The sequence below is a fragment of the Mobula birostris genome, chromosome 5, assembly GCF_030028105.1.
Source record: "Mobula birostris isolate sMobBir1 chromosome 5, sMobBir1.hap1, whole genome shotgun sequence".
Lineage (NCBI taxonomy): Eukaryota > Metazoa > Chordata > Chondrichthyes > Myliobatiformes > Myliobatidae > Mobula > Mobula birostris.
This window is the reverse complement of record NC_092374.1, coordinates 91,707,724-91,726,682: the sequence shown is the minus strand read 5'-3', so window position 1 is coordinate 91,726,682 and position 18,959 is coordinate 91,707,724. Positions and strand designations below refer to the sequence as shown.

Genomic DNA, 18,959 nt, shown 5'->3' with positions numbered 1-18,959 from the left:
CCTCTCCCTCCCTCACACTCCCTCCCCCATCAAGGTACCAGGGGAATCAATCCCCAGTGGCCCCAGGGGGTAACCAATCTCTTCAGTGCACACTGGAGGCAGGGTACCGGGCTGAAAGGGGCAGCAGGAAGGGCCAAGCCAGCCCCCAGGGATGACCGGGAGCGCCGCGTCTTTTGCAGAACCCGTCATACAGCTCGATAAGACGTTAAGAGGCAGCTCTCACCAGACATTGTCTACAAGCAAGACGGAACCGTCGGGCATCATGGGCAAGTAACTGGCGTTAAAGTTTGGCAGGATCCGCACATCCTGGATGGAGATCACCTCTTGAGAGGAGGTGTTTAGCACTATCAGGGTGGAGAAAGAGCAGCCATTTCAACAATCGTCACTGTGTCAACAGCCAAAGCACTTAAAATCTTGCATTCCGATTAATAATCATTGTATTAAACAGTGCATTCAATATGAATCTGCAGCACCTGCAAAATTTGACACTGAGTTAGGACTGGTCAAATATAAAGCGGTAGAAAGAAAGAGGTGGGACAGGTACAAGCCAACAGCACAAGGTTTGTGGAGGTAAGGAGCAGCTCAGGGTCAGTGTGGTATTCAAGCAAGCGTCGTGAAACAGTAAGTGCACACATGCAAAGATGAATGCAGGGGTTGGAACGGGAGAGCCAGCATTCAAGCCTAGTGAGGGCAAGGTGGGTAACAAGATTTGGCGAGGCTATACTGGGAACAATGTGTTCGGTGTTGGTCGCCCTGCTAATGGGAAGGTGCCGCTCCGTTGGAAAGAGTGCACAGGAGCTTTACGAGGACTTGAGCGACTCAGTTATAAGGAGAGGTTGAGCAGGTTGGGACTTTTTTCTTTGGAGCGTAGGAGAATTGAGAGGTGATCTTATCAGGGGTGTAAAAAAATTACCCTATAGATAGGGTGAATGAATAGTCTTTTTCCCAAGGTTGAGGAAATCAAGAACTTGAGGGCACCAGATTACAGTGGGGAGGGAGAGATTTCATAAGAAACTGACGGGCAACTTTTCCACCCACAAGGTGATCAGTATATGGACCGAGTAACCAGAGTAAGTGGCTGGGCCAGGTACATTAACATTGGACAGGTAGACGGATAAGAAAGGTTTGGAGAGACATGGTCCAAATGCAGATGTAGATGGGAATCTTGGCTGGCATGGCAAAATGGTCTGCATGGCCAAATGGTCTGTTTCTGTGTTGTATGACTCTATAACAAAAAAACTGACTGAAGTGTGGGTGAAACAATTGAAGACAAGTTAAATCCTTAAACTTTGGTGTAACTATTACCCATATCTTTGTAGGTCTCCAGTGCGGGGAAGAAGAGCAGCACGACTGATTGCTTGTCTTTTCCATAATTAAGTCTTTTAAAGTGAATTGGTCATTACACAAGTGATCACAGTCACGACATAACTCCACCATTCAGACAGGACAAAGTTCTTCACCAGGACAGTGATGCATCTTTGAAACTCTTAACTCAATAGGGTCCTGGAGACTTGGTCAAAATAATGGTGGGGCAGACTTGCTGGGCCTAATTCTGCTTGTATGTCTTATGGTCTAAGATCAACAGATTCCTGGATACAAAGGGAATGAAGGGATTGGGGATTAGTATGGAAAAGAGGTACTGAAGTAAAAGATCGGCTGTGATTTTATTGACTGGGAGGGCTAAATGTTTAATAGAGATGCGCAGGGTAGGTTTTTGTTTTAATTAGAGATTGGGGGCTGCCTAGAATGGGCTGACAGGTGGTGGAGTTAGATACAACAGAGATGTTCAAGAAGCTCTTAGACATGTGAATATGCGGAGAATGAAAGGATACGGACCAAGTACAGGGAGAAGGAATTATTTCATTAGGTATTATTAGCTTAATCAGTTCAGCACAGTGGTATGGTCTGAAGGGGTCTTCCTGTGCTGTTTTATGCTCTACATACACCGTCAAGACCAAGGGGTCTTAAGAGCACAGATCGATCAGAGTTTTTCTTATTTTTGGCAGAACAGTCACCAGTAGTTCGCATTTTTTGTGGGGCAGCACGCGTATCAGGGAATGGAGGATTGACCGATCGAGCACTTGGCAGTGGCTCAGTTCTCGTGACAACCAGCTGCTTAAAAACACAGCGCATTTAAATCCTTTAGCCTTTAATAGGCGATCAGCAGGGACACAAGAAGGGGAGGGTGGGGGTAGGGGAGAGGTTGGAATAAGAGCGCGCCCCACACCACCGTGTCAAGCTGTGGCAGAGTTGCCCTCTTACCTTTGACCACAGTCAGCTGTTTGCCCGACACGTTGAGCTGCTGACACTTGACTGTAGGAGGTGGTAGTACTGTTAATAGTGTACTCACTGCGGAGAGGGTAGAAAGAGAGGCTGAAGACATTACACAGAACCCCAAAGTACACTTAACACAGGAGGCTATTCAGCTCCCAGGGAAGTAATCCCATCAACCACCCCACCCCCCACCCCCCATAGCATTGTTTCCTCGTACCCCACAACTGCTCTTTATCCCTTATCCGAAAAGTGTTTCCAATTTTGGAGTTTTGGAATGTTTGAATCTATATAATGAGATATCTTGGGATGGAACCCAAGTCTAAACACAAAATCCATTTACATTACATATACCCTGAGGAAGCTTTATATAGTAGTTTTATAACTGTGTTCACGAGACAATAATGTGTACTTTCATCCATCAGAAACGTTCAGCTGATTAGATTTTCATCAGCGGCAATCTTGGTAAACTGGTCAAAGGATTTCTCTGCTGCTTCATGGTCAGCAGACATTTTATCACCACAAATCTTAAAAAAAAATAGTGCTGTGACTTTTCTTAAATTTCTGCAATCAGTATTCACAATTACTTTCACTTTTCCATTTGTCATGACAGACTTCTGCTTGTTTCATGACCTTAAATTTTCGGTTTAAGATGGTGCTGGTGAAGCCCAGCGACTACTTACTGGCAGCAAACAAAACAAAGAATACACTAAATACTTTATTAATAACACTTTTACTGGTAAAAATTTAGGGTAAACCATCACCGTAAACAATGGAGAGGTGAGTGAAGGTGAAGCTGAGTCAAGGTTGAAGCCTGCGGGTGCGAGGTCGAGGCATATTCGGGCCGAGTGAAGCGGAGGAGAGGCAGATTCGAGTCTGTCCACCTAATCCTAGACTGAGGTTTGAGCGATCTAAGTGCCAAGCCAACATGGAAAGATCAGGTACGAGCTGAAGTGTATTGGCTGGTTCCAGATCCAGAACATATTGATGCAGGGTTTGGGTCCTTTGCAAGGACGACCAATGTTCAGATGATTTGAGCGCTGGGCCAGATGGATTGAAAAGGCAGGTGTCGGGACAAGAGGCGAGGGTCAGGCTGGTTCTGCTTGCTGCTCCGCGATGCTTACTTGGCTGTGCACTGAACTGAGGCTGTGGCCTGCTGCATGTGTATGGACTCACTTTTGTTCTGAATGTTATTTACTTACTTTTATTGTTTACACAATTTGTTTTCTCTCTCTCTCTGCACATTGGGTGTTTGAAGATTTTTTTTAATACATAGGTTCTTTTGGATTTCTTTGTTTTGTGGCTTTCTGTATAGAGATTAATCTGAAGGTTGTATAATGCAAACAAACTTGGACAATAAATGTATTTTAAACCTATTCCTTCCATATGTGATCGAGATCATAGGTTTTTGCTTTATGCAGTGTTTTTCAATATTTCATTAACTTCTGTTCATTACATATGTGAGGTCACTTCTCAGAACTGTCCGTGGTGTGCAGAGAGTGCACTGGTCTGGGAACTGTCATTTACCGAGAACTATCATGGTCATGGAAAGACCATGATCGCCTACGTCACACAACACAACACACAACGAATGAATGAATATACATCTAAACATACAGTGAAATACGTCGCTAGCCGTAACTATACACACAGTCACTGGGGGAGACCCGCTGGTGTTGCCACACATTCCAGCACCAACATAGCATGCCCCAACGTTCAGCAGAACAACACAAGCAGTAACAAAACAAACCAACAACAGTGTAACAAACCCCTTTCCTACCCTTGGCCCTGGGGTCAGAAATCAGGCCTCTGACCTCTGAATGAGGTGACCTAGGGGCTTCAATCTCTGGACTGCTACCTTTGGACTTGGTGACCTCTGAACTTTGTTTTATTCCTTTGGACTTCGTCAACCTGTCGGTATCAATCCCAGGACTTGCTGATCAGAGGTTTAAACTGCGGGCCTGAACTCACATGGTGCTCTGACTCCGATGAGCTTGGGGGGTGGGGGAGGTGGAGGTCACCGGCCTTCGTGACTCCTGTATGTAAATCGCTGGTCTCCTCAGCACCTGCCGACCCGACCTCCCGGACCGCTGATCTTCGAACACTGAGCACTCCGATCTGGAGCCTGACCACCAACTCCTGCCCGACTCTTCATTCACTGCCCCTAATCTCTAACTCCCTCATGCCTGTCCCTCAACTTCAGCTTGATCCCCTAACTGCAGCACTGTCCCCAAAACCATCCCTATGAACCTAAAAAAAAACAACTGACATTGACAGACATCACAGCTTGGCAACATCCAGACCGGAACCAAGGGCTTAGTATACAAGTTATACTATACTGTATATCAAATGGCATCTATAAATTTGTGGATGATACCACTGCTGTTGGTTTAATCACAGATAGCGACGAGGAGGCGTACAAAAGTGAACTGGATTGACTGGCTGAGTGGTTTCGTAACAACAACCTCAAACTCAATGTCAGCAAAACCAAGGAATTAATTGTAGATTCTAGGAAGAGGAAGCCAGGAGAAAAGACACAGGAATTCTGCAGATGCTGGAAATTCAAGCAACACACATAAAAGTTGCTGGTGAACGCAGCAGGCCAGGCAGCATCTGTAGGAAGAGGTGCAGTCGACGTTTCAGGCCAAGACCCTTCGTCAGGACTGACTGAAGGAAGAGTGAGTAAGGGATTTGAAAGTTGGAGGGAGAAAAGACACCAGTCCACATCAAGGGGTCAGCAGTTGAAAGGGTGAGCAGCTTCAATATCTCTAAAGATATAACCTGGGCCCAGCACACTGATGCAATAATGAAGAAGGTATGCCAGTGGCTCTACTTCATTAGGAGTTTGAGGAGAATTGGTATGTCACCAAATACTCTAGCAAATTTCTAGATGTATCATGGCTCCTGAGGGAAGGTCCTTGTGTTCAAGTGATTGCTCTCTTCATCGATACTGCCGGAGCAAGGTTCACTCGACACGGATTGCAGATTTGGACTCTAATTTAGTTTTAATGATCTGTTCTATTTCTAGTTTTGTTTTTTTATTACTACCATTGAACAATTTTTTGAACCAGACGGTCTGGAGATAATGAACACTGAGCTGAAATGCCCTTTGTGCTTAATATTTTGTGTTTTCTGATTTCTTTTGTTGCTGTCTGTGCAATTTTTTTGCACGTGGGGGGGGGGGGTTGATGTTTTTCTTTGAACGGATTGGTTCCATGACTCCTCTTTGTTTGTGACTGTCTGTGGAGAAGACCAGTCTCAGGGCTGTATACTGATATACACTTTGAGAGCATTGTGACTGGTCGCCTAACCACATGGTATGGAGGCTCCAATGCACAAGATCGTAAAAGGCTGCAGAGGTGGCTTGGAATTGGTTTATTATTGTCAAATGTGCCGAGATGCAAGGAAAAGCTTGTTTTGCATACTGTTCATACAGATCAGATCTTTACACAGAGCATTGACGTGGAACAAGGTAAAACAATAACGGAATGAAGAATAAAGAGTCACAGCTACAGATAAAGTGCAGTGCAAACAATGTGGTGTAAAATTATAATGAGGTAGGTCATGAGGTCAAGATTCCACCTCATCATAGAAAAAGATTATTTAATAGTTTTACATCCACAGGTCAGAAGCTGTCCTTGAGTCTGGTGTTGCGTGCTTTCAGACTTTTACATTTTCTGCCTAATGGGCAAGCGGAGAAGACAAAATACCTGGGATCCTTGACTACACTGGCTGCTTTGCTGAGGTAATGAGAAGTATAGTCCATGGAAGGGAGGCTGATTGGCTCCTTCACATCGTCTCCCAGAACAAGGCAGCACAGCAGGCTTCCTAAGGAGATTGAGGCAAGCAAGGGATCCTTCCCCCACCCCCCAACCAAATCTTAACTGTGTTTTCCAGGAACACCAGCTAGCTGCATCTCCATCTGGTATGGGAGCAGCCGAACATCAGGCTCGAAGCCCCTACAAAGGCCAAGAGGATCATAGGGGGCTCCCCAACCATCCATTGAAGACATTTATCAGGAGCAGGGCCTTTATCAAGGGGCCATTCCAGCATCCTCTTTGACTTCCTACCATCAGGCAGGAGACTCCAATGTATAAAAACGAGAACAGTCAGGATGGGAAACAGCTTCTTCTCTCAGGCCATTGGGCTTCTGAACTCCCTGCTGTCACATTCAAAGTGTGACCAGTTAATCTGTTCTGTACCTGACATTATTTAATTTATGCACTTTATTTATGTGTAGTTAATTTGTAGATCTTATCCTAACTTTACTAAGGTTTTGTGTGTTATGTGTACTACTATGCTTTACACCCTGGTTTGGAGAAATGACGTTTCATTTAACAGTATACATGTATATAGAATGGCAATAATCTTGACTTTATATGATTTTTGTGATGTGTTGTGTCCACGACTCTCTGCAGTTTTTTTGAGGTTGCATGCAGAACAGTTGCCATACCTGTGATGTATCCACATGGGATGGTTTCTAGGGCATACGTCAATAAAAAGCGGACAGGAGTTGGTTGGGACATACCAAATTTATTTAGCCTCCTGAGGAAACAGAGGCATTGGTGAGATTTCTTGGCTGTGGCATCAATGTGGTTGGATTAGGTGAAGTTCACTCCAAGGAACATGAAGCTCTTAACCTGCTCAACCTCAGAATCATCGATGTAGACAGGAGCTAATGCACTAACCCCTTCCTGAAGTCAATGACCCAAGCTTTTGCTTTGCTGACATTGAGCTTAGTAACACATTGTCATGACGCCATACTCCTCCAAGAGAACCACAACCTTGTTGTAGGGTTTGGAGGCTTGCGTGCCTCAGTGACCCAGAGAGCTATGCTGGCTGGAGTCAGGGCCTTGTGCTTTGACTCTTGGTAGGGTCACCCATACCAAACAGGCCAAAGGGCAGAGGCCATACCAAGAGTGGTCCACCGGTCCTCCAGGTTCAGGGTTCAACTCAGGGCTAACAACCCAGAGTGGTAAAAAGACACAGCTATAGAAATAGTAATGAGGAATCCTATACAAAGATGGAGGACCCAAGCACCTGCAGCATAACAGCAGATGAGATGACACCACATTCCAAAGTACCCTATCTCTTTCCCGTATTCTGGCTCATCGTTATTTGAGATGCAGCCTAAATGCTGGTATTACCTGCAAACATATAGATAGCGTAGAAAAGGCCTTTGAATAAAAGACTAAAAAAATTTACTCTCCCCATCATTGAAGTGTTCCCACAACCAATAGACTCACTTTTAAGGACTCTTCATCTCATGTTCTCGATACTTCTTGCTATTTTTTATTTATTTGCATTTGCACAGTCTGTTGTCATCTGCACTTTTGTTGTATGCCCTAGCTGGGCAGCCTTTCATTGATTCTGTTAGAGTTACTATTCGATAGAATTGTTGAGTATACCCACAAGTACGCTTCTGGTCAAGATGGCACCAGCGAATGACGATTCCTTGGGTGAGATCTTCCAAGTACTCAATTGTTTCAGCTTTTCTACATCTTCTACTTATTCTTCTTATCTTAATTCTGTTTTTGAAACTGTTGGAGCCTGGAACTTGCAGTCTGTAGTCTGATCAAGTGAGCTAAGCACCCTGATGTCCCTGAGAAAACTCCAGGAGAGAAATGTGACCATGAGCTACGAGGAGAAGCTCGGAGATGAGATGAGGGACCATGATCGACCACATTTCTTGCTGATTGAAGGGTCGAGGCAAATGCAGAGGAGAATGAGCGGTTCTCAGAGAGGGGCCGCTGGGTCCCAATGCTCTCCTGAGATATTATCGAAATTCTGAGGTTTGTGGATTGGACTGTAGTTCACATTGGCCTCTTTCAGTTCTGTTTTTTTTTGTATTCTTGCCCATTCTTTCTTTTGCATATTGGTGGGCTGGGGTTTTGGGTGATCTCTAGTTTTTGTGCAAGGGAGGGGTTGGGGCTTGCAAGTTTTTTTTTGTATTCTGTGGCTACCTGGAAAAGACAAGTTTCAAAGTGGTACTCTGCACACACACTTTGATAGTAAAATGAACCTTTGAAGAAAATGAATCTCAGGATTGCATACGATGACATGTACGTACTTTGAGCACTGTTGTAGACACGACCAGCTCTGTCATGGGCACAACCTTCCCAACCACTGAGTATGCCTTCAGACGCAGTGTCGTAAGAAGGACTTTTATCACCCGGAACGTGCCTTCTTCTAATTATTTCCATTGGGGTGGTGGTACCCACACTCAGTGAGGAACTACTACTTCCTCTTCGCCATCATGTTTCGGAATAGTCCATTATTCCATGAACACTACCTCATTATCCCTTTTCTTTGGACTATTTATTTTTGTACTTTACAGTTAATTGGCATCACAGTAGCCTAGTGATTAGCATAACGCTGCTGCAGTGCCAGCGACCCAGGTCAACTCCCACCACTGTCTGCAAGAGTTTGTACATTCTCCTCGTGAACGCGTGGGTTTCTGCCGGGTGCTCCGGTCTCCTCCCATATTCCAAAGATGTACAGTTTTGCAAGCTAATTGGTCACGTGGATGTAATTGGGCCAGAAATTCAAATAATTTTTACATCTTGGCACGGTACTGCTGCCGCAAAACAACAAATTTCATGCCACACAAGTCAGTGTTAAACCTTATTCTGAACAGTAAGGAACATAGGACTGGAGCTTTTACCACCGACTATTAACCGTGTGAAGATACACGGCCTCCGTGTTCATTCATCTGTGCTGCTGGCTGCCCCATCATTGCTGTACCTTGAGCTTTGAAAGTGCTTTGATCTTCCCTGAAGATCTTGGAAGGGTTCTGGTGTTGCAGGATGGTCAGGTAGCCATGCTCCCGCACCTCGGCCTTCTCCTGATCCCTCTTCCACACCGTGACAATGATCTGTGGTGGAGAACACAGTGCAGAGGGTATCAGCTCCTGGGAGAAAGCAGTCAGGAAAGGGCAAAGGCAGCAGAGGTGAGTCAGGAGATAAGATAATGCAAGGGATAAGATAATGTGCAGGGAAAGCTAGTTAACAGAGCGTGTAGTCAGCCCAGGCAAAATTCAGATTCAGACTTATTTATCACTAACTATATATATTATATACACACACACACCCACCCTACACATATATTTTATATATAAAAATAAATACAGTAATATATAGAGCTAGGGTGCCCAAGACTTTTGCATAGTACTATAGTGATTTTATGTATTGCACTGTACTGTTGCCACACAAAAAACACAAAACAAATTTCATAACATATCTGAGTGATGGTAAACCTGATTCTGATCTGGGTCTCTATTGTGGACTGAGAGTGGGAAGGGGGCAGGGAGAGGGAAATCATGGCTGGGAAAAGGGGAAGCGAGATAGAAGCACCTGAGAGACATTCTATGATAATAAACCAATTGTTTGGAATCAAATGACTTTGCCTGGTCTTAGGGCTGGGTGTGTCTGCATCCCCCCCACCCCAACCCTGGCCCTGGCACTCCTCCTCTGCCACAACCTCTCTCGCAGTGCTCCACCATCACCATTCCCAACATCCTTTGCTCCTGTCAGATTTACAAACCTGATCTCCAATCCACATTGACAAATACAGTAGTGCAAAAGTCTTAGGCACCCTAGTGATATCTATACATGTCTAAGACTATTGCACAGTACTGCAAATTAGGTGTCATTAAGTTATTAAATGATGTCCTACTATGATAAGATCAAGGTTAACTTTATCTGTCACGTGTACATCGATGCATACAGTGAATGTGCTGTTTTGTGTCTGATCAAATCAGTGGAGATTGTGCTGAGCTGGGCAGCCCACCTGTGTCAGCATGCTGCTGGTAGCACATCATGCCACCCTCTCACCAAACTGGAACTCTTTAGGGAGGAAAGTGAAGCACCCAGAGACATGGGGGAAAACGTACAAACTCCTCACAGATAGTGGCCCAGTAATAGCGTTAAGCTAACCGCTACATTACAGTGGCGCCCCACCTGAGTATTCCTGATTTGCATGATTATGAATCACACTACAATACCTGTATTGTAAAAGCCAACAGAAAGCAGCAAAGAGAGGAGGATGAAATATGAAACTAGAGGATTATCAAAAGTTTTTTTTCAGATATATAAAAGAGTAAGAGATGACAGTAGATATTGGACATTGAAAATGACACTGAAGAGGTAGTAATGGGGTCAAAGAAATGGTGGAAGAACTGAATAAGAATTTTGCATTCGTTTTCACTGTGGAACACACTAGCAGTATCCCAGAAGTGTGAGAGTGCCAGGAGGTAGAAGTATGTGTCATTGGTATTAATAAGGAGAAGGTGCTTTGGAAGCTGAGCAGTCTGAAGGTAGGTAAGTCAGCTGGACTAGATGGACTACGTCCCAGGGTTCTGAATGAAGTAGCTAAAGAGATTGTGGAGCCCTCAGTAGTGATCCTTCAAGAATCACTAGATCCTAGAATGGTTTTACTATCTAAAATGGGAGTAGGGCAGAATAAAGGGTATTATAGGCCAGCTAGCCTGACTTCAGTGGTTCGAAAGATGTTGGAATCTGTTACTAAGGATGGGGTTTTGGGGTACTTGGAGGCACACGACACAATAGGCCAAAATCAGCACGGTTTCCTCAAGGGGAAATCTTGCCTGACAAATCTGTTGGAATTCCTTGATAAGATAACAGGCAGGATAGACAAAGGAGAATTGGTGGATGTTGTTTATTTGGATTTCCAGAAGGCTTTTGACATGGTACTACACACGAGGCTACTTAGCAAGATAAGCTCCCATGATTCTAGCATGGATAAAATAGTGGCCGATTGGCAGGAGGCAATGAGTGGGTTAAAGGGAGCCTTTTCTGGCTGGCTGCAGGTGAATAATGGTGTTCTGCAGGGGTCAGTGTTGGAACTGCTACTTTTTACATTGTATGTCAATGATTTGGATGAAGGAGTTGATGGCTTTGTGGTCAAGTCTGTGGATGATATGAAGATAGATGGAAAGGCAGGTAGTTTTGAGGAAGCTGTATGTCTGCAGAAGGACTTGCACAGATTGGGAGAATTGGCAAAGAAATAGCAGGTGGAATATAGAGTAGGGAAGTGTATGGACATGCACTTTGATAGAAGGAATAAAGATGTGGACTATTTTCTAGACAGGGTGAAAATTTAAAAAAATCAGAGATGCAAAGGGACTTGGCAGTCCTTGTGCAGGATTCCCTGCAGGTTAACTTGCAGGTTGAGTCGGTGGTAACGAAGGAAACTGCAATGTTGGCATTCTTTTTGAGAGGCCTAGAATATAAAAGCAAGGATATAATGCTAAGGCACTGGTCAGACTGCACTTGGAGTATTGAGAGCAGTTTTGGGCCTATTATCTAAGAAATGATGTGATGGCATCAGAGAGGGTCCAGAGGAAGTTCATGACAATGATCCCAGAAAAGAAAGAGTTAACATAGGAGGGGCTTTTGATGGCTCTGGGCTGGTACTCACTGGAGTTTAAAAAGAATGGGAGGCGGAGGGGGCAGGGGAAATCTCATTGAAACCTATAATATATTAAAAGGCCGAGATGGAGTGGATATGGAAAGGATGTTCCCTATAGTGTGGAAGTCTAGGACCAGAGGGCCTAGCATCAGAACAGGAGAACATCCATTTAGAACAGAGATGAGGAAAACATCTGTACAGGCCAAGTCAGTAAATATATTTAAGGCGGAGGTTGATAGGCTCTTGATTAATTAGGGCGTTAAAGGTTACAGGGAGAATGCAGGAGAATGAGATTGAGATGGATAATAAATCAGCCATGATGGAATAGTGAAGCAGACTCAATGGGACCAGTGACCCAATTCTACTTCGATGATTTACGGTATTATCGTTGTGTGATTGGTGATTGATCATGTAATTAGGAATTTGAACATGTACAAGATTATCAATTGGTCAATATCTGTATCCAACTAGTTACCTTCTGTATAAAAATGGCATTTCTTTGTTCAAGCTTGAGAACAGTTTGGTGACATGCTGTTTTCCCTTGTGCACAAGTAAATATAGTGTGATTGAGGAACAAGTGTGAGCTGTCAAAATCCAGTTAATCAGTGATGACGTGGGGATAGTCACCCTGCCAACCAGAAGAGGCTCTCTTTATTCCCACTCTTTGCCTTCTGCCAGACACCCACCGCTTATCCATGCTAGAATCTTTACAGTAATACCATGGACTCATAACTTGTTCAGCAGCCTCGCGTGGCACCTTGTCAAACAGCTTCTGAAAATCCAAGTACACAACATAAACCGACTCTCCTTTGTCTATCCTGCTTGTTGTTTCTTCAAAGAATTCTAACAGATTTGTCAGGCAAGATTTTCCCTTGAGGAAACTATGCTGACTACTGCCTATTTTATCATGTGCCTTCAAATATCAAGACCCCATCCTTGATAATCAACTCCAGTGTCTTCCAAACCACTGAGGTCAAACTAACTGGCCTATAATTTCCCTTCTTCTGCCTCTCTCCCTTCTTGAAGGGTGGAGTGATATTTGCAATTTTCCAGTCTACCGGAACCATTCCAGAATCTAGTGGTCTAGTAATCTAGTAATTCTTGATCTCAAACCTCTGCAGCCTTATGGCTATACCCACTTATGGGGAAAATCACTGGAATAAACCCCGAGGGAAAAGTCTGGAGCTGGAGTCCCTCAGGCAGTTCAAAGTTGAGTTCAATGCCAACTGGCAACTCCTGGGACACAGCTGTTGCCAAATTAGATTGGTCTCTGCCGTTTCTTTGGGTTTATTAGATGCATGGAGATGGGCAGCTTGTTGCACGGCAACAGCTTACTCTCTATATTGTACTGCCCTGGCTTTCGCATCTAGGCAGGATGCAACATGGTTGACCGTGACCAACTGAGGCCTCAGTGAATCACAGAACAATTTACAATGACCAATTAACCTACTAACTGGTGTGTCTTCGGACTGTGGCAAATTTTTTTTTTGAAACTGGAGCACCCAGAGAAAACCCATGCATTCCACGTGGAGGATGTAGAGATGGCTGTGAAATTCAATTCCTAACTCCAACGCCCTGAGCTATAATAGTGTTGCAATAACTGTTATGCTACTGTGGCATCCCTGAAGACCACCAGAGAACTAGATGCGTTGTACAACAAAACAGTTTCAGGGACATGCGTCTTTAAGTTCTAATTACCTTGCGGTGGCCAAACCTGTTTTTCCCAATCATTATTCGGGCTCACACGCCAAGTACTCTAATTGCCTTGCAACTTTATGCCTTCTGGGCTTTTTTGCATTGACAATAACGGTATGATTTCATGTTCATGAACTATTATGAACTCTTTGGAAGAACATGATTATTTTGTACAAGTTGTTCATGGGAGTGTTTAGGACATTAACCTTTAACTTCTAGAGGGTGCTGTCAATGATAATATTGTACTTTACATCATTTCGCCTTAAGGCAACACCACATTAGCCAACACATTTTTGATTCCTCAGAACATCTTTAACCCCTTTACAAATTGGTAATTGACGGAAATAACTCAGAAGATCGGCAATTCAGGTGGTTGATGATTGGGTTGAGTTGTTCTCCAATCTTGGCAATCCACTTGCCAACATTTCGTCACCATACGAGGAGACATCATCATCAGTGTACTGTTCACTTGTGGTCTGTCCTCTGAATGCTTGGCTTTTAGATACAGTACTAATCAATCAGCTGATTGGTTGCCATTATGGAAACTCAATTATGACGTAGGGAAGGGGCCTCATCACTGATTGGTTGTTGGGATTTTGTCCACGCTGGCTTATAAATGGGATTGAGGTCTACATGTCTGTTTATAGAACTGTTTGTGGAAAACCACTTTTCTAGGAATTCTCTTGTATGCCGCATGCTTGCTTGTGCCATGGCTTTCGCTCACGTCCAATCGAAATTTGAGAGGAAGAAGGGAAACTCGGAAGTGTCAGTATTACAGTTGAACAAAGGGAATATGGTGCTATGAGGGAGGAGCTGGCCAAAGTCCAATGGAACAATACCCTAGCAGGGATGACAGTGGAACAGCAATGGCAAGTGTTTCTGAGAATAATGCGGAAGGTGCAGGATCAGTTCGTTCCAAAAAGGAAGCCGTGGCTGACAAGGGAAATAATGGACAGTATAAAAATAAAAGAGAAGAAGTATAACATAGCAAAGATGAGTGGGAAGCCGGTGGATTGGGAAACTATTAAAGAGCAACAGAAGGTAACTAAAAAGGCAATATGCGGAGAAAAAATGAGGTACGAAGGTAAACTAGCCAAGAACATAAAGGAGGATAGTAAAAGCTTCTTTAGGTACGTGAAAAGGAAAAAAAATGGTTAAGACCAAAATTGGGCCCTTGAAGACAGAAACAGGTGAATTTATTATGGGGAACAAGGAAATGGCAGACGAGTTGAACAGGTACTTTGGATCTGTCTTCACTAGGGAAGACACAAACAATCTCCCAGATATAATAGTGGCCAAAGGACCTAAGGTAATGGATGAACTGAAAGAAATTTATATTAGGCAGGAAATGGTATTGGATAGACTGTTGGGTTTGAAGGCTGATAAGTCCCCGGGACCTGATGGTCTGCATCCCAGGGTACTTAAGGAGGTGGCTTTAGAAATTGTGGACACATTGGTAATTATTTTCCAATGTTCTCCCTACCTTCTGTCCAAGACCTCTTTCAGAGTCGATGCCTCCAGAAGACACGGTACATCATTAATGACCCCTCACACCCTCTCCATGAACTGTTTGCTCTGCCATCAGGCAAACGTTACAGGGGCATCAAAACTAAAACCACAAGGCTACTAAACAGCTTCCTCCGACAGGCAGTCAGACTGCTAAATAGCTGCTCCACCTGACTCTGCTTTGAACACTTTTAACTTGCACTGAACACTTATAACTGATTTAACTGACATGTGGCTGCTGTGTTTTACTATTTATTGTTATGTTTATTATTTAGTGTTGCGTTTGTTATGTTATGATTGCACTGCCCCTGAGGAACGCTGTCTCATTCTGCCCTGCAGAGCTGATGTATGGTTAGAATGACAATAAAGTTTTTTGAATCTTTTGAATCTATAGATTCAGGATCAGTTCCTGTGGATTGGAGGGTGGCTAATGTTGTCCCTCTCTTCAAGAAGGGAGGAAGAGAGAAAACAGGGAATTATAGACCGGTTAGCCTGACGTCGGTGGTGGGAAAGATGCTGGAGTCAATTATAAAAGATGAAATTCCGACACATCTGGATAGCAGTAACAGCATCGATACGAGTCAGCATGGATTTACAAAGGGGAAATCGTGTTTGACTAATCTTCTGGAATTTTTTGAGGATGTAACTATGAAAATGGACAAGGGAGAGCCAGTGGATGTAGTGTACCTGAGACTTTCAGAAAGCCTTTGATAAAGTCCCACATAGGAGATTAGTGGGCAAAATTAGGGCACACAGTATTGGGGGCAGAGTACTGACATGGACTGAAAATTGGCTGGCTGACAGAAAACAAAGAGTAGCGATTAATGGGTCCCTTTCAGAATGGCAGGCGGTAACCAGTGGGGTACCGCAGGGCACAGTGCTGGGACCGCAGCTGTTTACAATATATATTAATGATTTAGACGAGGGAATTAAAAGTAACATTAGCAAATTTGCCAATGACACAAAGCTGGGTGGCAGTGTGAAATGTGAGGAGGATGTTATGAGAATGCAGGGTGACTTGGACAGGTTGGGTGAGTGGGCAGATGCATGGCAGATGCAGTTTAATGTGGATAAATGTGAGGTTATCCACTTTGGTGGTAAGAACAGGAAGGCAGATTATTATCTAAATGGAGTCAAGTTAGGAAAAGGGGAAGTATAATGAGATCTAGGTGTTCTTGTACCTCAGTCACTGAAAGTAAGCAAGTACAGCAGGCTGTGAAGAAAGCTAATGGCATGCTGACCTTCATAACAAGAGGAATTGAGTATAAGAGCAAAGAGGTCCTTCTGCAGCTGTACAGGGCCTTGGTGAGGCCACACCTGGAGCACTGTGTGCAGTTTTGGTCTCCAAATTTGAGGAAGGACATTCTTGCTATTGAGGGAGTGCAGCGTAGGTTCACGAGGTTAGTTCCCGGAATGGCGGGACTGTCATACGTCGAAAGATTGGAGCGACTGGGCTTGTATACTCTGGAATTTAGAAGGCTGAGATGGGATCTTATTGAAACATATAAGATTATTAAGGGATTGGACACGCTGGAGGCAGGCAGCATGTTCCCGCTGATGGGTGAGTCCAGAACCAGAGGCCACAGTTTAAGAATAACGGGTTGGCCATTTAGAACAGAGTTGAGGAAAAACTTTTTCACCCAGAGAGTGGTGGATATATGGAATGCTCTGCCCCAGAAGGCAGTGGAGGCCAAGTCTCTGGATGCTTTCAAGAGATGGACAGAGCTCTTAAAGATAGCGGAATCAAAGGTTATGGGGATAAGGCAGGAACTGGATATTGATTGTGGATGATCAGCCATGATCACAGTGAATGGCGGTGCTGGCTCGAAGGGCCGAATGGCCTACTCCTGCACCTATCGTCTATTGAAATTGTGCCCTTCTCAATCTTCAAGTGTAGTGAGACTAGGGAGAGTTGTTCATGCCACTTTACAGCCAGTTGACTTTCAGGGATCCCAGTTTGGCTGATATAATGTTTGCTGTGGTCCCCACATTGGATTTTATAGTCCGCAGTGGTCTTGTCTAATAGCTTGGTTTCCTCTTTTGGTCTGCATTGTACTCTCCTCAACGTTGCTGTTGGTTTATGTGTGAATTAAATTCTACATCCTTGAAGCAGTCGGGCTGTCATTTCAGAGGTATTTCACATGTATGGAAGGAAAACCTGTTTGGTTGCTTCTTGGCTGGGGCACCTGCGACTAATCAACTGATAAGTATATAAAAGCTAAGCATTCAGAGGGAATACAAGTGAACAACGCACTGGCGATGTCTCCTTGCATGGTGACGAAACATATACAAATAGTAATTTGGTTTATCGCTGTCACTTGTACCGAGAGAGAGTGAAACATGTCATCCATACAGATGATTTCACTGTTACATGGCACTGTAGTAGTACAAGGGAATATTCCTCTTCTGAAGTCCATAACCCCGACTGGGGCATAAGCCACCAACAGTAGTCTCCTCAGTCCTGGGGCATTCTTTCGTGTTGTTTCCAGGTGTAGTCCATCTTCTTGGTGCATCCGCCTTCTCCCAGGGATGAGGTCTTTGGAGCTTCTGTTAATGTTTCTGTAGCTCTGGGTTTTTACATGATGGGACTGCTAGCTCCATGCCCAACCCTCTTTTGCAGCTTGGGATAATCCATGGTAGAGTTAAGATTGGCACGGTAGTGTAACACTATTACACCATCAGCAGTTAAGATCAGGGCTCGATCCCTGTCCGTCTGTAAGGAGTTTGCATGTTCTCGCTGTGACCACATTGGTTTCCTCTGGCTGCTCTGGTTTCCTCCCACAGTCCAAAGACACACAGTTAGGGTTAGTATGTTGCGAGCATAATATATTGGTAGGGTATGCGTGGCAACACTTGCATGCTGCTCAGCACAACATTTGCTGATTTGATGCAAATGCCACATTTCGCTGCACGAGCGACAAATAAAGCTGATCTTTATCTTATCATGGTAGGGTACAGTTCAATAACATTAATACCCTAACTTAGTTCTTCTGTAATCTAGCAAATCAGCTGTCGTACTGTCTCTAACTTTGTTACACAGAGAATGAGGAGTAATTACTTTAGCCAGAGGGTGGTTAAATCTGTGGAATTTGTTGCCACTGGTGGCTGTGGAAGCCAAGTCATTGGGTGTGTTTAAAGCAGCGGTTGATGGGTTCTTGATTAGTCAGGGTGTCAAAGGAAAGGCAGGCAAATGGGATTGAGAAGGACAAGTCAGCCATAATGGAATGGGGAAGCAGATTCAAATAGCCCAATTCTGTTCCTATGTCTTGTACAATTCAGACACAGGGTATTCACAGCCACACAGGTTAATAAGAAGAATAGGCCACTTGGCCCTTCAAGCTCATCCCTGTGGGTCTCCAATCCTCTACCAGTTCCCCATAAACCCTCAGTTTCTCAATCTTTCAAATATTTATCCATCGCCACCTTTAAATATCAGACCTCCATCATCTATGGGGGCAAAGATTCACCACACTCTGAGAGAAGAAATTTCTCCACGCCTTCCTGATGTTTATCTCATAGCATAATAAAAAAAGTACAGCACAGAAACAAGCCTTTTGGCCCATGTAATTCATACCAAACCATTTAAACTACCTATTCCTACTGACCTGCACTGGGACCAGAGCCCTCCATTCCAGTACCTAGCCAAACTTCTCTTCCCAAGGGAAAGACGTGCTTGGTGGTGGGATCCTGTTGGAGGTGGCAGAAGTTTTGGAGAATTATCTGCTGGACACGGAGGCTGGTGGGGTGGTAAGGGTGCTCCCCCACCCCCTCATTTTCAGCAGGGATCGCTCCCTATGCCACTGCCTTGTCCATTCGTCCCTCCCCACTGATCTCCCTCCTGGCACTTATCCTCGCAAGCAGAACAAGTGCTACATCTGCCTCTACACCTCCTCCCTCACAACCATTCAGAGCCCCAAACAGTCCTTCCAGGTGAGGCGACACTTCACCTATGAGTCTGTTGGGATCATATGCTGTGTCAAGTGCTCCTGCTGTGGCCTCCTGTATATTGGTGAGACTCGACGTAGATTGGGAGACCACTTTGTGGAGCACCTATGCTC

General features: G+C 44.4%; 1 protein-coding gene across 4 annotated transcripts in view; it reads right to left on the bottom strand.

The window, feature by feature from the left end:
- trappc14 (trafficking protein particle complex subunit 14) overlaps positions 1-18,959 on the bottom strand; it is a 61,805-nt gene that overhangs the window by 21,871 nt on the left and 20,975 nt on the right. For 2 of the 4 annotated variants that reach the window (XM_072258413.1, XM_072258414.1), the window contains 3 exons: positions 9,016-9,145; positions 2,263-2,349; positions 224-344 (listed from right to left, as the gene is read on the bottom strand). In XM_072258413.1, the coding sequence (XP_072114514.1) occupies positions 224-344; positions 2,263-2,349; positions 9,016-9,145 (338 nt within the window). Of the gene's footprint in view, positions 1-223; positions 345-2,262; positions 2,350-8,935; positions 8,989-9,015; positions 9,146-18,959 lie in introns of those variants that run through there. The other 2 variants (XM_072258417.1, XM_072258415.1) reach the window with 2 other exon arrangements.